At 37.3% G+C, this 22,073-nt stretch overlaps 1 protein-coding gene across 6 annotated transcripts in view; it reads right to left on the reverse strand.

Moving 5' to 3' along the window:
• The window catches only part of pcdh15a (protocadherin-related 15a), a 200,128-nt gene that overhangs the window by 25,010 nt on the left and 153,045 nt on the right, over positions 1-22,073 (reverse strand). For all 6 annotated transcript variants that reach the window (XM_046834051.1, XM_046834068.1, XM_046834042.1 and 3 more), the window contains 6 exons: positions 9,096-9,205; positions 7,525-7,665; positions 6,481-6,608; positions 2,721-2,936; positions 1,309-1,397; positions 158-334 (listed from right to left, as the gene is read on the reverse strand). In XM_046834051.1, coding sequence (XP_046690007.1) covers positions 158-334; positions 1,309-1,397; positions 2,721-2,936; positions 6,481-6,608; positions 7,525-7,665; positions 9,096-9,205 — 861 coding nt within the window. The remainder of the gene's footprint in view (positions 1-157; positions 335-1,308; positions 1,398-2,720; positions 2,937-6,480; positions 6,609-7,524; positions 7,666-9,095; positions 9,206-22,073) is intronic.

Here is a 22,073-nt window from a genome sequence, read left to right on the forward strand (position 1 = left end):
ACATTTGAAATAATGACAAATTTAAAACAGCCAATTTTCCCAGGGTTATCAGGCCTTAAAGAGCACAGCTGAACAGCTTCAGCTGATTTTCTGATTGTTATTAGTTTGGACCACGTGAGTGTTGGTTTTCTTCATGTACTGTATGTTCCCCGCTTACTTGAAAAGCTCTTGTCGAGATATAGCCCTGTTTGTGAGAGGGTCGATCGCGTACACCTGCAGGTCTGATTTGCTGTAGTCCTCTAATGAATATCCTTCCCCATGCCGCCGTGGTCCGATGGATTCCACTATCACTTTAGCTCCAGGGATTTGGTCCTGCACATAACGCTCGAGAATTCTGCGATCAACAATGCAATAAGCAATAAAACTCACTCAGACTTTGGCCACAATACACAATAGATGCATTTCTTTATTTCCTCATATATGAAGCTCTGTAATGCTCTACAGCTGAGGTTGTAACTTATAACATCTATAGACAAAAAATATTTTCTTCAATGTCAAATACAAATCTTGCTGCTGGAAATATAGTGCACAGCCAAATGTCAGTGTCCATGACTTAAACAACTGTATCTCTGTCAGAAAACAAAGTCAATGGAGAGACCCTAAAACATTGAATGCAGTTGTAGAAAAGTTATATAACAAAGACATAGAAATTGCATCAGGCAACCTCTCTACATATCCAATTCCTCACACTGGCAACCGAGGGAATGAAAATCATGTCACAAGGCCTCACAGTGGACTTACTTAAAAATAAAATCGAGATAAATTTTATAGTTTCATGGAATATAGATGATTCTTATTTTAATGCCTAGTGGTAAGCTTGCTACAAAACCAATCCAGCATTTTTAAATCCATTATTTCTAGCATTTTTATATCCAAACTATCCCTACAGTGATAATGAATAAATAAATGAATAATGTGCTCTCATCAACAGTAACTGAACAGCTTCTCTGAAAACTGTTATAATGTTTGGCTATTAAAGTACATAGTCTGAATCAAAAGTAGAATAAAGGTAGACAAACAAAAAGCACCCAATCAGTGTGCAAACTGATATAAAATGTAAATTTGCTTCATCAACATTGCATTGAAAATTTTATATTTCAGATGTTCGATTTGGTAACTTTGCTTATACTGATTTTCATGGTAAAAGTGCAATCCCTAATCTGTAATTACATTATCAAGGGTATGCTTATTGGAACTGATTTCATTCGCAATATATTTGACATGTCCTCGCAGTCTGATAGAATGCATAAATAGGAACAATTAGAGTGGCAGAGATGTTCTGCTCCAGTCCAGTTCCAGAAGCATCACCTGACAAGTTGCTCTTTGTTCTCTTCCACTACTGTAGGCGGCACATTGGACACAACTACCTGCATGTCCAACGCATTCACCACTGACACCTGAGAGACAAAAAAGTAAAAGAGAGAGAGAAACAGAGAGAATTTGAATTATTCTACTTGCACTTCTGTAGAGATCTTTCTGCCATAAAGCAGGCTTTGTTTTAAATCTGTTTGCCGAAAAGGAACACATACACCTGAGAACAATTTATTAACAAACAACGATTTGAGCACATGCATCCCTCTGCTCCCTTTTTATCATACATAACACATGCTAACAATTCTCTTGGAAACCCTTTTATTCTATCAGTGACTTATTAGCTCCATTGCTTTTATGGAAATGCACAATTCACTGACTGCATAAGTACCAGAACGATGCAATTAGGGGGAAAATCGATTTACTTGACAGCAAACAAATGTAAATTTATTGCTGCTCTAACAAGTGTGGATTGTTTTGTTTTTTATTTATTTATTTATTTATTTATTTATTTATTTATTTATTTATTTATTCATTTATTCATTCTTGTAGAGCCGTGCAGACACACGCACCGCACACACACACACACACACACACACACACACACACACACACACACACACCTGAATGCTCAAGATATCAAGATACACATGGGTGACAAACTAAAGAGAAAAACAACATACATGGTGTCCTATAAATCCAAGGAAAAAAAAAAAAAAAAGCTTTTATTTACAAAACCATGCTACGATTTCTCTCAATAAACATATTGGTACAAGTAGAATTATTTGGATTCATTGTTTCTTGTTTAAATACTTCATAGTATGTAAAAATGTTACATTTGCATAAATCCTTTAATGCTGGATATAGACTTTAATTTACTACGTACATAGATTTTCATGATCATGGAACTATATTTGGGACATCAAACACCATTTTACAATAGATAACAGACTTTTAGCTGATGTTTTAATGATGGTGCAGAGCACTGTCTAACCCTTCGGTACAAAATGCCCCCAAATCTTCAAGTTCAACTGGACTGACTCAGGGGTGGAACTGCACATTTGCTGGGGGGTATGAAAGATCATGGCTGGTACCCCCACCCTTCCCCCCCAAAAAAGAAGAGTAAATAAAAGCACTTTTTATCGTCACTCTGGATAAGGATGTTTGATAAACGCCATAAATGTAAATATAGGTTTCTATAATTATTGTCTGCTACTACTACATATTACATGTTTTTTGTCTTTCTTAGCTTATTTAACATTGGAAAATTACATTCATATTTCAAATGTGCAAAGCTGTTCATTGTATTATATTTCTGAACCTGGAGCAACTGCCAAAAATATTCCCTGTAAATAAAATGTTATTTTGCCAATGCATTCTGATTCAGACATATCCATACTCCCACTTACCACCACCTCAGCACTGCTGCTCAGACCTTTCCCATAATCATCAGTGGCAATGACCTCGAATTTGAAGTAAGAACGCCGCATGTTTCGATACATGATGGCACTTTTGATGATGCCGGTGTATTGCTCGATGACAAAGCTGTCCTGACCCTCAGGAGTTGGGGGGATGATTAGCCTGTAAGTCATCTTACTGTAGTTCCCAGTGTCTATATCTGTAGCCTACACAAATGCACACAAATATACATAAGAACCTTTTGAGCAATCAGTGTCAAAACTGGAGTATTCATTCCTACCAAGACATAAAAAAAAAAAACAAGCAAGAACAAGAGGTTGCATATGAATGTGAAAAGTCAATAAAAACAAGAAGCTATTCCCTATGGAATTAAAAATTCTCACAAAGCTTTCATTCAGCAGCACTACAAGTTTTTGTGAGGAACTGCAGCTGAACTGGTGTTCAGAATAGAATAAAAAAAATGTGTGCATGTGTGCTTTAAAGCTATAAACTAGGACAAAATATTCTCAAGGACAGTGACTGGAGAACCTACACCTACATAACTGTCATAAACCTAAATAAATTATTATAAATGCTTGCTCCAAAACCACCACCTGTCATAAAGAGTAAGTGTCATCATTGTAGGTCGAGCAGGCCTACAATAATAATTATGAAGTCTAATTCTATAGGTATGTTTATATAGGTACAATTAAAACAGTTGCATATACGGACAGTACAACCAGTGATTTATAAAATTACCCGTGAGCTACTAGAAATGCTGCTGAAGTTTGGTTTGAAAGTATTGAGATGTATATTGTGACCTGGAGCAATTTCATCATTTACAGAGGATTTTCTGAGATTTATATTTGTCCATATTGTCCATGGCACTCTCCAACCTCCTCTAAGAAACTTACATGCTTAAATTACCTGCTCTTATTTATTAATTTTTTATCAACTCTGCACTCTTCTGATAATTTTAGTCCTGTAGTCCTGTCTGGATCGATTTATTTTGCTGGCAGATACTAAATCTTGCATTGGAATAAGTTTTTTTTTTACCTCTGCTACTTGCCAACTTTTGTGTACCCAAATCTCTTCCTGCATCAGGAAACAATGAACAAGGAATCTCTCAACTACATATTTAGTATGGATTGTATAACTTGAAAATCAATCAAAACCAGTGCGTTGACACAGGCTAATTAAATGCTGTCAGGAACAAGTACAAAGCCACTTTATATTCACATTTTCTACAATATCAAGCAATATTTAGTTATTTAACTCATTTTGAGAGTTGTAATGTTAAAATTGATAAACAAGCAAGCAAACAAACAAATAAATAAAACATTGTTATATGCAACATTATGCACCCCTTTTCACTTTGAGAAACTAATTCCATCCAGATAGAGCTTAGAGTAAAATATTTGTATTTTAATTTTTTTCTGATATTTAGCCTGTGCTAACAAATAGAACAATTCACCGTGGGTGAGCACTGTCTGTGCTTCACTTTGCTGTCACTATGGTTACCACTCTGGAGACTGCACTGTCCTGCTGTTTGAAGAGCTGCACTGAGTGCAGAATCCTGACCTTTCATATAAGAATTGGAAAGAGTCAGGTGAAGTGAAAAGCGTTGTATCATCTGCCATATGGAAAACCCTTTTTAAAAGCTAAATACACCATAGTTTTCCATATTTATTTTCCATATAAACGGTCTGATATATGATTGACAGAGTATAACGTCAAAAGGATGTGGAAACATGACGTAAATAACATCCTATTTCAGAATAATTTCCACTGTGGAATGCCTTACAAAAAAGAGGCAGGAGAGCTCCCATCCATGTAAGATCCTTACCACACACTTCCACAGGCCCTAACCTCCCATTCACAAACCACTCACCACTCAACCAGCCCCAAAGTGTGTGCATATATATAGTAATAGACACAAAAGTCTAAATCTGAATGGTTTGATAAAGTTGAACAAAAGGGCCTGGCACTCAGACTAATAGTATTATAAGTGGGTTTATTGTCACCTCCAAACTTTGGCAAACCATGTCTTCATGGAGCTCATTTTGTGCACAGGGACACTGTCATGTTGGAACAGATTTGTGCTTGACCTCTTAGTTTTTAGTGAAGGGAACTTTTGATGTTAAAATCATACAAAGGGATTAATACAACTGTGTGCTTTCAACAATTGTGTTCTTGTCTTCCAAAAAACACATGCAGCTGATGCTTTCACATACTTTTGGCCATATAGCAATATCAGCAATATTCAGTACCACTATCAATGCCAAAGTCGAAAAACTGTCAAGTGATATCAATTTATTATTTCTAGGCTAATAATATTTTTGTTGTTCTGCTGTGTACATTTTTGTGTGTAATTGATCATTCAGTATCGTGGCACTGAAATTTGCTATGTATATGTTTTCAGCATCTTGAGTGACGTAAGTATAATTTCAGCAATTCAGATTTTTTTTTTTTTTTATTGAAAACATACTGCATGCATAACCCACTATGTCATTATATTGTCAACACTGTCATGTTTTCTGTCATATTGATTCCACATCACAGTGAGTTTGTTGTGTCACTTTGTCACCCATGTGTGGCTCTGTCGTGGCAGATATACAAGAGCTACAAAGTCAGTACTTGATGTTGTAATGTAAGTCAGCCTGAAAAATGTCATACAGAGTACAGTGTCAATGAAACCACCACTGTATGTGTTTTATGTCAACCTGACAGAATAATTGATGAATGCAGCTTTTCTGACATCTGACACCTGTTGGAATAAGTGCTTTGAAATAGTTGTTTAGATTTAGGTTAGTTATTAGAAATAGCTTTGGGTTTAGTTTTCCAAAAGCCATCCGAGTAGCAACCTTAAACAATGGAAGCAAATGGAGTTAATGAAGTTAATGGAGTTTGAAATTAATGTGAAATAGAATAACTCAAATTTTGTTATCGGAACTGGACATATTTAAACTAGATTTTTATCTTTGCAAGCAGGCAAAGTCTACATTTTATGTGATAATGTTTTGAGGAAACAGTTGTCATAATGAAAACTGATATTTTCGTTTTGAACTAGTGTTTCAGCAAGAGAGACTAACAAAATGAGATTAATTTTCAAGAATACCTTTTCTCCACTTAGCTGCTCTGGATAGCTGAGGCTACTCTTTCTCAGCATTTTTTGTAGGAGTTATTAAAGAATGCTTTTCTCTTTCTCTTGTTTCCTTTACAACACACAGAGCGTTCCTGTTTCAGGACTTTTTGTGATCATTAGTAATTGCTAGAGTCTTAATTTAATTTGAACCAAAAACAAGGTGCATCTGCTTTCAATTAGTTAAACAATTAATGTTATGTAATCATCTAATTTATTTACTTTTTATTAGCTTAGTAAAGCTAAAAGGCAGCTTGTGACATGTCAAATGTGATTTATTTATATAAGGTTCGTAAATGTGTGGGGGTCTGAAGGAGAGACTATTAGAGAGAAAGGCAGTAGCAAAACCTTTGAGAGGGTGAATTTTTATAGTGAAAGTAGAGGACAGGGTCTAATTGGACAGGAACAGAGTGGAGGCACAGGTGGGTGGCACTGGAGCGGTGATGGCAGGCGAACTTGTCTTTGGAGAGAAAAGTTCAGTACTCTAACAATCACGTACTGTATGCAGCTAGCAACTAGCACATACACATGCCAACTTATTGCAAAAACAGAGAAAAGGTCACAACCGGGAACAACAACAAAATTTCTCTTGTTCTTGAACACAGAGACTTGAAAAACAGGATACTCACAATAACCTTCAGAACCGACGTAAAGGTCTTAGTGTCTTCAGTTACTCCGCCAATGTACAGGGACTCTGTAAACACTGGAGGATGATCGTTCTCATCCTGCACGTTGATAAACACCCTGGCTGTGTTCGCTGTGTATTATTTTCCGTTTATGCACACAAAAACACAAAAGGAGTCAGAGAGACAGGGTTAGAAACAGCACTCAGTGTGAAAAACTGCTGAACCTATTTGTCACAGTTAGAGTTTGAGGTGCACAGAATAAATATGTACACAAAGCCGGCTCAACCTCTATGCAAGAGTAGAGCTGAGAAATATGTACTGCCATGAGCATTTTATCGTCTTCCACTGGGCAAGTCAAAAATCATGTGGCTGTGGACCCGGAACCAACCGGCGGAATGTGACTAACAAAGTGCTATTAATCATATCTTATAATTAGACAGAAAAAAGTAACAGTATTGTTAAAACTGAAAACGGAATGCTGTAAGAGTTCAACAATCATACTGTCCCCACACACATAAACACATGCACACACTGCTACATTAAGAGACTACATGCAATAATATTCAGCAGAATAACTGCCCCCTGTAGGTGTTCTTGAGTGGGCTTTAAGTGCATTTTCAGTCTCCATGCAAAGCTAAAAAAAAAAAAAAATCTAGACCCAAATTGATTCAAACCATTAACACTGCATCATGAAGTTCACGCTGTTATTTGTGGCAAAGTGCGCTTTAATGTGTGTGTAGGCGTATGTGTGTGTGTGAATCCTGACTAATTGGCCTGTGACAATCTTACTTATGTGATGCTAGTCCTGTTTCGCTCTGATCCTTTTAACACACATCAATAAAGTTTTAATAAAAAGCTCTCGGCAGGCGGGCAGCCGTTTGTTTGAGCAGAAACGCAGATAAAGCAAGGAGCAGGTGGAAAGAGGGAGATAGCCGTGCCTGCAGCTTTCCTTGCCTCAGCCTACGACAATGCAACAGCAGTGATGTCTGACTGAGAATGCTGCTGGTGCTGCTTCGTATCGCTTATGACCTTTTGCATGGCGCTTACTTTTGGAAGGCACACGCAGGTTGGCCAGAACAAGGGCCAGAGAGTCAGCCTGCAGACGGAGCTCATAGCTGGTGCGCGTCTCGTAGTCGAGTAGCTTCGCCGTGTAAATCATTCCAGTGCGGTTATCCACTCGAAACTCACCTGAAAAACACACAAAAAATTATAAAGGAATATTTCACAGGAGATTTGATGAGTCAGAGAAACATGGAGAGACACTCTCTTTGCCGAAAGATTCTGAGTTTAATTCATAAAGATGTGAGTCCAGAGTGTTCTGGAGGTGGGAGGGATTCATCAAAGCAGCACTAGTCAGTTTTGGCCATCTGTGAGATCATAAAGATAGCCTTTTGCCTAAAGTGTGCTACTCTGCTCAGTGACGTAAAATAAGCAAAAAATTATAATAATAAAAAACACAGCAGCCAGGTTAATTTGACAGAGAGTATTGACTAAAGTAGTATTTAGAAGTAAGTGTTATGAGTTGGGTTGGGTTAGTCTATGAGCCAGAATCATAATGAATTTACTGACTTTGAGATTTCAAAGCATTTATATAAGTATCCCTGAATAGTAGCCCATAAATGTAATCGTTGTCACCCTGCCCTGTTGGTAGCTGTTAGTGGATGGCCAAAACAGCAAAATAAAAAAAAAAAAACAACCAATGGTTAAAATATAATATTTAATTCTATCTGTATATTTTGCAAAGTCAGTATTCAGCTACTGATAAAAATGAGCACTGCCACAGCAAAAATGATTACTTACAGCCAGGGTCAGTTTAAACAGTGCTGAGAACACTCCCTAAGGAAAATGAGCAAGGGCACACAGCTCCAGGAACCAGAGCTTATAAATGACTCAGGAAAGCTTGTGTCAGAAAAGGGTGATGCAGAGGACTTTAAAAGAAGTATAAGAGTGTAACGAAATACTGCCGTATTTTTTTCAACCTAATCTCTATCCATTGTTTCTGTCGTGTAGATGCGATAACCACAGACAACCCTTTATTTAGTAAAAAAAGAACAATAAATATGAACTCTAAGTGCAGTTGTTGTGATATAACAATAATCATCAAGGAATGTCAGTATGATTACATTATGTTTTAGAGATGGGAGTGATTAGATTATGTGTTGCAGGTATCAAAGAATGTCTAGCCAAAGTTTGTATTATTTAGTTAAATTCAACCTTGAAACACTGAAGCAATACCCATTGTTTTCCCTTAAGCATCTGTAATATTTATAACCACAAATTCTTCTCTGTGAGAAAACACATCCATCCGTGAAACAACAGATTTAGAGGTCAATTTACAAACATCTCTGACTAAAACAAAATCTGAATCTAAGCTGTCTACAAAATGTTTCAAAAAGTTTCATGAACATTTGCTGTTGTTCTTTTGAGCACAGAGAAATGTGACAGAAAATCATTAATAATCACGCATATGTAACAGATGCTGTTGATTAAAGTCTGTTGTAAGAAGAAAACTAGCACACTATTAATTAGCCATGCTTTTTATTTAACATGCAATGCAAACAAATACGTGTGTGAGCACGTTGTGTGATATTCTATTTTACTGTTCTCAGTTCACTCACCCCCCTCATTGCCCCCCACAATGGAGTAGAACACGGTGGTGTTTGCAGCCGCCGCAAGAACCATTCCTACAGCCCTGCCGATCGGAGCGTTCTCACTCACCGGGCTGAACCTGAACACAAAAAAGGACATAAATCAATCCATATCGCCACAATGTGCTGGCAACAATCCATGATTCACTTGACGTTCCTTTTTCATTAGGCCTCACATATGGTAACAGTGTGTTATGATATTTTTGTCCTTTCTGAATTTCAGTTCCAGTACAAATCAAAGCTGGCAACCTGCAATAATGTGGGATCAGATAATGATCACTGCACTTATACCTGAGCAGTTAATCTTCAATGAGAGCTCTTACACTCCTGCACAGTAACGGCACCTCAAAACTAAGATGAAAAAGCAGATTAGTGCTTTCAGAGATCCATTTAGCGACACTGAGTTGAATCTCAGATAATAAAAAGGAAGATAGGGATAAAAGCTAGGCCCATTTTCCAGTTTATGGCAACAGCCCGGGGAGGCCGGTCTTTCAAAGAAAGTTGCACTTAGAAGTTCAAAGATCTTAAATAGATGTGTGAAAGTTCTGCCCTAGTTGAGATTATTTTCTTGTGTATGCACAATTGCTATTGCTTTTAGTCCGGTTATGTTCATTTATAAATCACACACTTTAAAACTTAGTAAATTTTATAGCAATTTGTAATTATTTTTATAATATTTGTTATTTGCAGGTAATAAGCAAATATAAACATATCTACATAATCTAATGGATTTTGACTTGTGTGATTTTGGTCATGATTTGGTCATCTGATACAAATTTTGGAAATCCTGAATGATTCTTATTATACTAGGCTCATCGCTGGCTTGACAACTGATTAATGGCTGTTACAATAATTTTTGCCCCCCGATAAAATTCTGGCAGTGTTAGAAGTTTTCAGACACTTTACTGCAGTGTGATGACTTCTATGACGACCATCAAACCAAGAACCAATAGAAGCACCAAACATGATGATGTAATTAGCGCGAAACAAAACCTCATGTTCGATCTGTAGATTTGAAAGACCATAATGTCCTCTTTTGCTGAGCCATGACTTGCTCCACTCATGTTGTCTTTGTTTCTATCATCATCAAGGCATGTCATGAACGAATTTTACGCTACAGATTGCTGCTAGTTACCATTAGCGAGAGAACATGCTTCTGAACGTGCCATGGACTGATGCTGTAAAACCTCCGACAAGTCTTTTTCTTGTGTGTCAGTTTTTGACATGTCTTGACTGTCGTACAGTCTGACATTATGACAAGTGAGATTCTACAGTGTGACATGGGGACAATCGTACAGTCTGACAAGCAACAATCCCAAAGGCCTAGTAAAAATCACCCAGCATTAGCCATTTAAAGAAAGTAAAAGAACAAAGAAAACTGATGTTAAAGGTTAAAGATTTTGTTTAAAGACCCAACCATGACAGTTGGCAGTGCTGTGAATTGAACACATGAACGCATTAGAAAAATTGAGCAAAAGATCCTGGATTATGTCAATCACAATTCATCTATAAAGCACATTTATAAACAATGACTAAACTGAAATGCTGCACAGAGTTATAAAAAGACACAAACAGATCAAAGAGATAAGACAAAAAGATAAAATAGAGACTTTATACTGAGTCATAAGATAAAACAAATACATTTGCTTTAAGATGTGACAAAATCATTAAGATTTGATGAGGACTTGACAACTTGTTTCAGAAGCTATGTGCAGCAACTGAGAACACTTTGTCTCCTTTGTTTTAATCTTTATGTTTTATGTCATATTTAATTCTATAAAAGACTGTACAGTACTATAGTTTCTTTTTTGAGTAAACCATTCATTGCATTTAAACAAACATTAACAGTATAATATGGGGAAGAGGAATTAATTCAGGTCCTAAAAAAAAAAAAAAAAAGAAAGGAAAAATATACTTCTATATCTATATGTATCCACTCTACTTATTCACATAACTAAATTGGCAGCTTCTGTGTTTAATGAAAGAATCTTTCTATTTAAAAAAGGCTCTTGAGCATGTGTCGTTTCAGGATTTACAGAAATTTGCAGTTAGGCACAACTACAAGTGAGAGAAGAGTGGGTGGACCACAGCCGCATTGCATTCCTATGCACAGCGCTAACAAAAAAATAATAAATAAATAAATAAAATACAGCAAAGTGATTATGGGCAGAATAAACCTGCTGTAGACTCCAGCCCTGACCTGCTGTGCTAGAGGGCCGATGAAGTGTTCTTTCCATTATCACTGAGACAATAGGAGGCTGCCGCAGCTCAACACTTCCGCTGTCAGCAGAAAGTCAAAAGCTTTCCCATTAACGACCCAAAGCCGATAAGCCTCCCATCAGTTCCCATGGAAATTACCCATTCCATAAATAGCCCACGTGTTGGTGGTGGAGTGAGAAAGGCAGGCGAAGAGATGGAAGCTGTAGGACTGCTCTGAGCTGCTTCACACTGTGCTTTTCTGGTTCCTTTCAGCTGAGACACACTTGGGGGGAAAAATACGGTGAGTGAAATAGTGAGTGACTTTCTCTTTGGTGTCTCTTAGTTTGACACTAGCAATAAACAGCAAAGAAATGGAGGCTGTAGGAGGGGGGGAGGCATAGAGAGAGACTTTATCATAAAACATCATCACTGTGAAGCATATTAAAGGATGACATTAACGATCGTCAGTGCATTCGTTTTCTCACTTCTTTGCTGAAACAGCAGAGCTCATTAAATACAAAGAGTTCAAACTTCAGCTGAAATTCTGCCTTAAAGCTCACAGCACATGCTGCCTGTGTGCATAGATAAATTATTTACTATTTAATACACTCGGAGTTGTTTGAAAAAGTAAAAGCTAAGATGTAGAAACAAGCCTAAATGCTATTAAGCACATTTGCATATTTCTCATCAAAAGCCATCAGCACAACATTATCATTTACCGAGGTATATAAAAAAAAGCATCCACGTGCATATATAAGTATCAGCCTTTTAATCACTACAAATAAAAAGTAGAGCTGCTGCCTTGCTGGGAATTTTAATTCAGACATTACTCAGAGGTTTTAAATGTGTTCATCTCACAAATGAGGCAAATGAAATAGAAACCGATTGCTCTTGCTGATAAATTTGAATAAATAAATTCAGTGTGAATTTCAATAAAATAGAATATAATGAAGCTAAAGGGGACTACAGACAAAATACATATATTTTTTTATATTATTCTATTATATATTTGCACCTGTGGATTTCTTATTTAATCATGGGAAAGTCCATTTCAAACAGGACTTTGCTTGGATGGTATCAAGATATAGTCTTAATTACCTTAAAAATAAAAATTAAAAATTCTGAGATGAGCAGGTGGAGAGAAAAAACACACAAACACAAACAGACATTCACACACAATGCCACAACACACACTATCATGCAACAAAGATGTCTACAATACATTGTCAACAGCTTAGAAGCAAAAAGCACTGACAAAAACTGACAGGAAAAAATAAACCCTACCATATGTACGCGTGCACGCGCATATGTGTATGTGTGTGTGTGTGTGTGTGTGTGTGTGTGTGTATTATATAATACTAATATACAGTCTTGTGTCTTTGCCATTTAAAATATTCTGCAAATAGACATAACTACATCCAATATTCCATAAGAAAAACTGTGTGAATAAAAGATCAGAGCAGTGTTCTTATATTTTAAATATGTAAAGAAAACGTCTCAAATTTTGGAATCACTTTAACTTAGAATTAAATAAAGGTGTGTTATATGACATAAAATGTCATTTGAAACATTTCTGAAACATTTTGTTATGCAATACTAATGTAGATCTAGCTATTAGAATTAATATGACATTTCCTCTATTTTAAATACATTATATTTTAATACAGAGTAGCTAATTTAATTTGCTTTTCATTTTAATTGCTATTATTTGATTTGGTTTTCAAATTTTTTATCAATCCTCTAAACTAGTGAAGTAGTTAATTTACATCCAATATTCTCTGTAGTAAATGAGTTCAGGTAGCTGGGGTCAACAGTGCAAAGTAATGGAGAGTGTGTTAGAGAAGTAAAGAAAAGAGTGCAGGCAGGGTGGAGTGGGTGGAGAAGAGTGACAGGAGTGATTTGTGATAGAAGGGTATCTGCAAGAATGAAAGGGAAAGTTTATAGGACTGTGGTGAGACCTGCGATGTTGTATGGATTAGAGACAGTGGCATTGAGTAAAAGTCAGGAGGCAGAGCTGGAGGTAGCAGAACTGAAGATGTTAAGGTTTTCTTTGGGAGTGACGAGGATGGACAAGATTAGAAATGAGTTTATTAGAGGACAGCGCATGTAGGATGTTTTGGTGACAAGGTGAGGGAGGCGAGATTGAGATGGTTTGGACATGTGCAGAGAAGGGACATGAATTATATTGGTAGAAGAATGCTGAAGATGGAGCCACCAGGTAGGAGGAAAAGAGGAAGGCCAAGGAGGAGGTTCATGGATGTGGTGAGGGAAGACATGCAGGTAGTTGGTGTGAAAGAGGCAGATGTAGAGGACAGGGTGGTATGGAGACGGATGATTCGCTGTGGCGACCCCTAATGGGAGCAGCCGAAAGAAGAAGAAGATTCTCTGTAGTAAATATTATAGTAAAAATTGTAAGACTGAGAAAAGGACAGATAGACAGAGAGCTACAAGATGCAATCTTTTGTGCACATTCAAAACAAACTCCTGCACTGTTCTGTTTTTATTGAGGAACAAATCCAGCACTGTAATTACTGTGGATCTTCACTGATCCTACTTTAAAATTGTTGACTTTTGCTCGATCATTTAGTGCTTATGGCACAAAGGCACATAACAACTTAAGGGCATTTACTGTAAATACTTCAAGCCTGTGTGCGAATCATATACAGTTACATAACTATGGAAGGATTGTATGGCTTCGTTTTTTACATAACAGGGAAGAATCACATATTAAGGGTGAACTGCAGTTTTAAAATAAAAAATTCAGCATAACAACCAACCAAACAAACCAACTTCTCGCACAAATTGGATACCTTCGAAAAAATGCTACTTTTTTTGTCTGATTACTTGTTTGGTCATATGATTGGTTGAATAATTATTGTTAAAAAAAAAAAAAAAAAAACTTTTATTAAAGTTACTATTTTATTATTCGCACAAGAGTGTTAGAAAAACAGACTTTCAAAATTTCAGCTCTACTTCCCACAGTCCTCTCTGAATTTGATTCTAACACTGGGAAGGTTTTCAGTCATCCAGGTCATGTTAAATGTCTCATAGTATTACATCTTGGCAACTGACCACTCATCCATGGGGATGGCACTAAATTGCTCTTTAAACAGGGTGTGTACACCAGTGACACCAGAAAATGGTGCTGAACTGCAGGGTAAACAAGCCAGGGCATTCTTTTCTGAATTAGTTGCTGGTGTTTGACTCGGATGATTTCCTGTTTCCCACACCTTGGTGTTATGTCAATCACAACATAGTCATTTCAAACAACATTTCACTCACCCAAGAGTCACACAATATACACTATATCACACTTTCAATAAATATTCATTTTAATAAGTTTCAAATTAAAGATACTATAAAGCAATGGTTGTTTGACTTTGTCACTTTTTAGATGCTTCAAATTTATGGGTCAGCATGCTCACAACTTTAATAAACTAAAAAAGATCCATTTAGGCAAGATTGCCTCCACCCCATGTTCAGTTTATGATCAAACTACACATTTGTCAATATATTGTTTAACAGCAAATAAATCTGAATGAAACCATGTGGAAATGTATTCAGTGTCCCTAAATATGTGTATATTTTTCAATGCTCAGCTTTTTGGGGTTGTGTGCCAGTGAAGGTATTGTCAAGAAAGGTTAATTCAGAAGTACAGTAATGTGTGATGAATTCCAAATATGTCTTATTAGTGCCAGCCTACTATTAATAATCTGTTGTACTTTCTGTGACTGCAATGAGTCAGAAAGAGACAGAGAAAGCAATAAAGAATAGAATAGAGCTGAATATGCTGGAGCTTGTTAAACACACAAACACACACAGTGACATCCCCTTTTAGGCTGAATTTCCAGTAGTGTTTTTGTTAAAAAAAAAAAAAAAATCACACTAAAAAGCAGTACTAAAAATAAAGATTAAGCAATAAGCTTTGTTGACATTCTAGTTGTTTCCCTAACCTTTCTCTGTATCCATTCAGAGTAGGTTATAGAGACTAGCCTCAGATCTTTCGTGTGGTTTTAAAGATGCTGCTGGGCTTGGTTTAATGGTATTAGTCTAAAGGATATACTGTATCTGATGTATCAAAAACAGTTAAACAGTACATTCAAAGCTATATCCAAAGAATAAGCTGAATGACTTTCAGATGCCTATTACAGGCTCAAGCTAAAAACTCACTAGACTATAGCCTAAGTTATTATTAATGCCATCCTGTCACATCAAAATCACTGCTGCTGATTACAGGGATTTTAAAATGAAGCTGCTCAGGAAAATAGTCAGTTCACTATCTTAGTGAGTCTATCTATCTGCTTATCTATCTGCTGGTCCGCCTATGGTATTTTGAAAGCAGTCAATGCAATTAGAGCAATTCTTTTCTTACATGGTTACAATACACCGCGTAAATACAGATATTATTTCGATCTGGAGAACATCTTGACCTTTCATCGATCAGACAACAAAAAGGCAAGCATATGTGCATGTGTATCTGTTTCTCTCTGTATGTGCTGTTATTAGATCTACAGAACCCCATAATTACAGAGGGTAGGTTAATGAGCTGTACAGAGAAACATTTTATCTTCTCTTCATCTCATTCTGCCCTCATTCAACAACCGGTCTTCTGACTGCGTCCTCCTCTCGGGAAACTTGAATAATACTGAATCAGAATTAAACCCATGCCCAAGCTCTAGGATATAAGAGCAAAACACAATCATCTCCAATGCAGCTACATTTCAAAATCCCCAAAACCTTCCCTACTCTAAAAGCCCAAGTGTAAATAACTCATTAGACTTCATATAGAACACACTGCTGTTGACTCATAGGATATTATGATTAAATATTCATTCTACCTCTCCTGACTTCATGCACAGCAGGATTCAAACCCCATGTGGAAGTCAGGTGTGCAGACACATAAGACCACTAGATCCTCCAAAATATATAGTGTTTGTTCTTTTTTTTTAAACTAAACTCTTCATAGCTGTTTTTTTTATTATTATTTGTTTGTGGTGCATCACTGAAGATCGGTCTAATCAGAATTCCAAATAAAATGTACATGTAAAAAATGTTTAAAAATAAAAAAAAAATGGGGGAATGGAGATGGTGTTCTCCGTGCCCCCCGAGGCTACCCCTCAGGCAGTCCTTTTCTAGGAGCTCCGAGAGGTAGTGACCTGAAATAGAGTGGCCAGCCGATCAGCAGAAGCACTTCCTGCAACCCACTTCACTGTGTCCGTGCCGGGGCTTGCCTTTTTTCCCAGACCTGCACACTGAGGTGTCCAGGTCGTGGGCTATGCTTTTTTTCTCCTGTCCCTTCAGTCCCAGGGTGTCTCTATATTCCCCGGGCAATGCGTAGTCCCTTAAATCCCCAGGGCTGCTCACCAAGCCCCTGAGAACCACTGTGCTGGAGGGCAAGTCCTATGCCTCAACGGGCGGTCATCGAACAGGTTTCAGGAGGCAAAGAAACAGTCGGCAGCATTTCAACGCTACCTACCACGTTGCCCCTGTGGGCCTGCTCAGTGGGCACAGCCCCCACCACCACAACCAGGCACCTCCTGGCATCGCAAGGTGCAAAGACAGTTCATCGCAACACACACTCCCCCCAAAAGGGACCCAGTGCAATGCTACCGCACTATACAGTGGCCACCCTGCCCCGGCACCCTCAGGGAGCTCGATCGTTAACCCTGCCACTCAAGATGTTGTCCCTGAAAGAGGTCGTTTCCCAAATCAGATCTAAGGACTGGTTTGTGACCATAGATTTAACGGATGCATAATTCCATGTATCCATTCTTCCAGCTCACAGAAAGTTTCTGAGATTTGCTTTAAGGGCCGAAGCTTACCGGTATCAGGTCCTTCCTTTGGCCCTCCCAATTTTATCATCCCTACACTAGCTACCTGTTAAGTTTCACGCTACAATCCGTCATGCTCCGTGAGATCTCAAAACTCCAGATTTCTAGTAGTTCCTAGAACTAGTAGTTTATTTCTTATAACATCTAAGGGAATTTTTACTTGCCACAGTCACCATGCCTTGCTCATCATGGGTAAATACACATCGTTCACCTTAACTGTTAAATTCTGTAAAGCTGCTTTGAGACAATGTCTGTTGTGAAAAGCGCTATAGAAATAAACATGACTTGACATGACTCTCACCCTGCACCTTCACAAAGTGCGTGGATGCGGCACTGGTTCCGCTGAGGCTTCAGGGCATCTGCATTCTAAATTATATCAACAACTGGTTGATATTGGTTCAATCAGAGCAACTGGCAGTCTGGCATCGAGATGTCGCTGTTGCCCACATGAAGGAACTGGGGTTAAGGCTGAATGCCAAAAATAGCTTTTTTTCCATTACAGAGGACCACTTACTTAGGCGTAGCATGGGATTCGGGCACATCTGTCCCCTGCTTGTGTCTAGTCCATTCTCACACTGTGAAGCAGTTTCAGAGATTGCTGGTTCTTATGGCAGTCATGTCCAATGTGGTTCCACTTGGCATCCTGCACATGAGACCTCTTCAGTGGTGGCTCAAGACCTGGGGGTTTTCTCTGGAGGGGCAATCCACTTCATACGACCAAGGTCACACAGCGAGCCTTACGTGTCTTAGATGTGTGGAGAGATCCAAGGTTCCTGACTCAAGGTCCCATGCTGGGAGGTTCTGGGCATCGTAAAATGCTTACGACAGACCCATCTCCCACAGGGTGGGAAGCATTCATGAATGCCTGCTCCGCTCAAGGTCTCTGAGGGAGTTCATATCTAACATGGCACATAAACTGCCTCGAGATGCAGGACATTTGCAACACTGCTTGCTGGTCCACCCCGCTGACTTTTGCCAGGTTCTATAGCCTCGACCTCAGTTTAAATACTGGCCCATCTGTCCTTTACCCTAGCTGTGCCCATCTACACTAGGCAGGAATTGGTCAGTCTGGCTTGATTGGACTCTCTTTCCCAAAGAGTTTCTGAAGCAGCTCGAGTTCCTGAAATTAAATGTCTCCAGGTTACATACGTAACCATGTAACGTGCATCTCTATGCCACACTGCATGCATCCCTGCAGTGCTTTCTTTTCTTTTTAGAGGCTGGCACTGGTTTCACTAAATGTGTTTTTAAGCTTCCTGGTTGTAAAGTGGACAACGCAGAGGCGTTTCCAAAGCATTTCTGATGCAGCGTTTCGTTTCCTCAGGGAACCATGGTTACATACATAACCTGGAGACGTTCAGTGTGAATATCTCACAGTGCTGCACATGTGGATGCCAGAGTGAGTTTATCAAGCTGCACCCATAGTCATAGCAACCTTGCCAGAAGTATGCATGTGCACACACAGACACAACCACACACACACGCATACATCGCACATTTGGCAGTTGTCTAGCACACAGTAAGCAAGCTCTGGCTCACACACAAAATCTGGCACATGACTCGCTCCTGTCCTCATACTACACGGTGCAGAAATATACAGTAATCTATAAACTTATAGACAATGTGCTTAGGTTTTTCCCTCAGGGCCTTTTTACAAAAAAAAAAAAGGTTTCATCACTACAAACAAAGCCTTATACTATACATCATTTCTGTTCTCCTTATTTGCATTGAACACGACACACAAGCTTTGCAGCACTACTTGAAAACACTAATGATGGCTTGTGCTAGTGCATTAGTTGTGTGTGTGTAAGACTACACACTGCACACAGGCATGGGCTGCTGACAGGTCCAACACTCAAGTCTGATGACAAGTAGGGGAGAAGGTGTTACGAGTAAACACACACTGCTGTAGCGCTGGGAATAGAGAGAACTTTATTCAGATTTTTTAAAGGGTGTCAGGGGCAGAAGCCCAAAAATACCCTATATATGTTGTTTCTGTCAGTAATAATAATAATAATAATAATAATAATAATAATAATAATAATAATAATAATAATAAATAGAAGAATGCTTACTTCTTGCCAATCATGATACACGATAATTTCAAAACACAAAAATGCTTTATACATATAATAGATATTTATTCATCAAATAGAAATCTATTTATTTATCCAGTTTAAAATAAAATAATATTCACATATTACCAACAAATAAGGCATCTGTATTATGTCCATTCACACATCTGTTACTTTGTAATAGCAGTTCAACTGTAAAAAAGAAGCAGTATATGAATAATGATATTCAACAAAAGGATCTCTGCTCGTTCCTTTCTGTGTGCACACAGTGCAGTGACATTTTTTTGGCTAGCACTTTATCTGAAGCTAGGCTTTTATAACACATTTATAATCATTGCATAAATAATTTATAGGTCTATGCTAAAGAATTTATAGTCAGCTTAAATCAAAACTCATGAGGTGACATTACAGGGTTTAATGTGCCTGTCTTTTTGTCTTTACATAAAATTTTAAAGAGAGAACAACCTTCTGTTCCAAGGTTATTAATGAACTTAAATTATAAGGTTATTTATTAAAATCAATTATTTTTAAACTAATTAAAACCGCATAAAAGTGTTAGACATGCAAATCTAATTACCATTTTAGTTTTAGGGCATTAAAACTAGCAATGTGGCAGGCATATGGGCTTTGTAAATATGTGCAGATATTTTTAAGAATGCTATTTCATAATAAGATACATGAACACACATCTAAATATAAAGGCTTGATGTTAAATATTGCACATTAAACATACAAATAAATGTTTCTTTTTATGTGCAAAATGTAATGCATGTCTTTGGGTTGCATATTTGTAGGTGCCCGTTAACTCTACCCTGATTATACTACCAAAAGATTACGTAGCTCATGCATAGCTGGCATGTCCTTGTTTTTGTAAATATATTGGTTTGATGTTTTCTTGATTTTTATTTACTGTCTGATGAATAGAAATGTACATAAATGTTCTGAATAATTATGGTTATACAAGCAATACAGGTCGTTTCTTGGGAGAAAGTTTTGTAATGTAAACACAATTTTGAATCAACATGGGGTTGAATATCTCCCCTGCGGCAGATTTCAAATGTCAACTCCTGTTGCGCCATTTCACCCGTATCAGCACAAATGAATTTCTGGCCATGTAGCAAAGATACAAGTTGAGTTTAAAAAAAAATAAAAATACACCCACAACCAAATATGTCATACTCATAGCATCATAGCAGCACATTAAAACAAACGAATTGGTTGCAGCCAATATGCATTAAAAATAGACAAATAGACAAATATATAGGTTTACTTATAAACTGCATGCTTTTGAGTTGCCTCAATAAATTCATAAGTCATGTGTTTATTAAGCATGTATTTGATTATGTTTAGGCCACCGTGTTGTTGACATCTCTAGATGGCCAATGCTATCATTAACTGTGCATATATTTTATTTTATTTACATAACTTGTGATCAAATAGCCATTTGAGGCAATTTGTCTCTTTTCTGTACCTTTATCTCTAAGTTTATCAACAAATAGAAAAAAAAAATTAAATAATGATTTGTTTCAATTAAAAAAATCTAAATGTCAAAATATTTTTAGCAGTGTCAATTATTTTGGCAGATACAGTATGTAGCACTTCTAAAATAGCAGCGACACGGGCCATTTAACATTCACAGTATTTAACTTATAGAGTACACAGCTAACAGCAGGAGAGTATTAAAGCTGTAATTAATTAGTTTGCTTCGCTCAATGCTCATTATGATAATTTTTTTTACCACACAGGACCAAGCATCTTAATGCTTTAATAGCTCATTGTGTATTTAAATTCTTCACTGTTAAATGAATAATTATCCCATTATTAATGATAAAAAAGGAAGGAAGCCTTCTGATATACAGTATGTGTCTAAAAGCTTGGGTGCCGAGTTTATTTTTGTTTTTGCTAATGCCATAATGTTCGGTGGCCCGGGCAAAGATAAACGTGTTTTTGGGATGCCAATTTCACAAATGTCCACTCGTGCCTAAAAGCAAAGTGTGGATATTATCACCATTCATATGCAGCATGCTTGTACAGTGCATTAGCAAGAGGATAGGACTTTAATTTACTTATCACTTTGGAAACTATGGTTACTTGCGATCCTTATTGTCTTGAATAGAAGAGCCTTACGAGCAGTATGTGGGAGGAAGGAAGGCATGATCCACTGTCAGAAATGTACCTATTGCAGCCTGAACTTTATTTGCACACTTTGCAAGTGTACTGTGTGTGTCTTTGAAACAAAGACCACAGTAATGATGTAACTAAATATGATTACACTGATCACAACATGTGTGAGTGGATACTAATACAGTTAATAAATAGGAATCTGACTATTGCACATATTACTGTTATTATCAGAAAGGTTCTGAGGACAACTAAGTGAGACTAAATGTCAGATTATATATTCATTAAAGGGTGAAGACAATTAAAAAAACCCAAAAAACAAACAGAAAAAAAACTACAGAATAAATACTACAAGAATAATTAAAATACAGTAACACAATCTTAATCTCTTTGGTCACATGAGGTTGGTTAACTGTAAGAACCATAATCACAGATCATTCTGACAAGGGTGACCAGATGCAAACAGACCAAATGTGATACAAGAAGTACAAAGTTTGTGTGGGACATATTTCTGACACTAAGAGGCCTATCTTTTTATATCTATGTAAATCTGTCTGCATTGTATTGTCTTCGTCCATGTACACTGCACAATGACAAAGTGTATCTCACTTTCTCAAGCTCAATGAATAAGGAACATTTATATGCGGTCCATTTATATTATTTAGCTTTATATGTCATTTGTACCAAACAATGCAACAAAGAGAATCATTACTGCATAAAAA

Source organism: Silurus meridionalis, chromosome 2, assembly GCF_014805685.1.
Source record: "Silurus meridionalis isolate SWU-2019-XX chromosome 2, ASM1480568v1, whole genome shotgun sequence".
Classification (NCBI taxonomy): Eukaryota; Metazoa; Chordata; class Actinopteri; order Siluriformes; family Siluridae; genus Silurus; species Silurus meridionalis.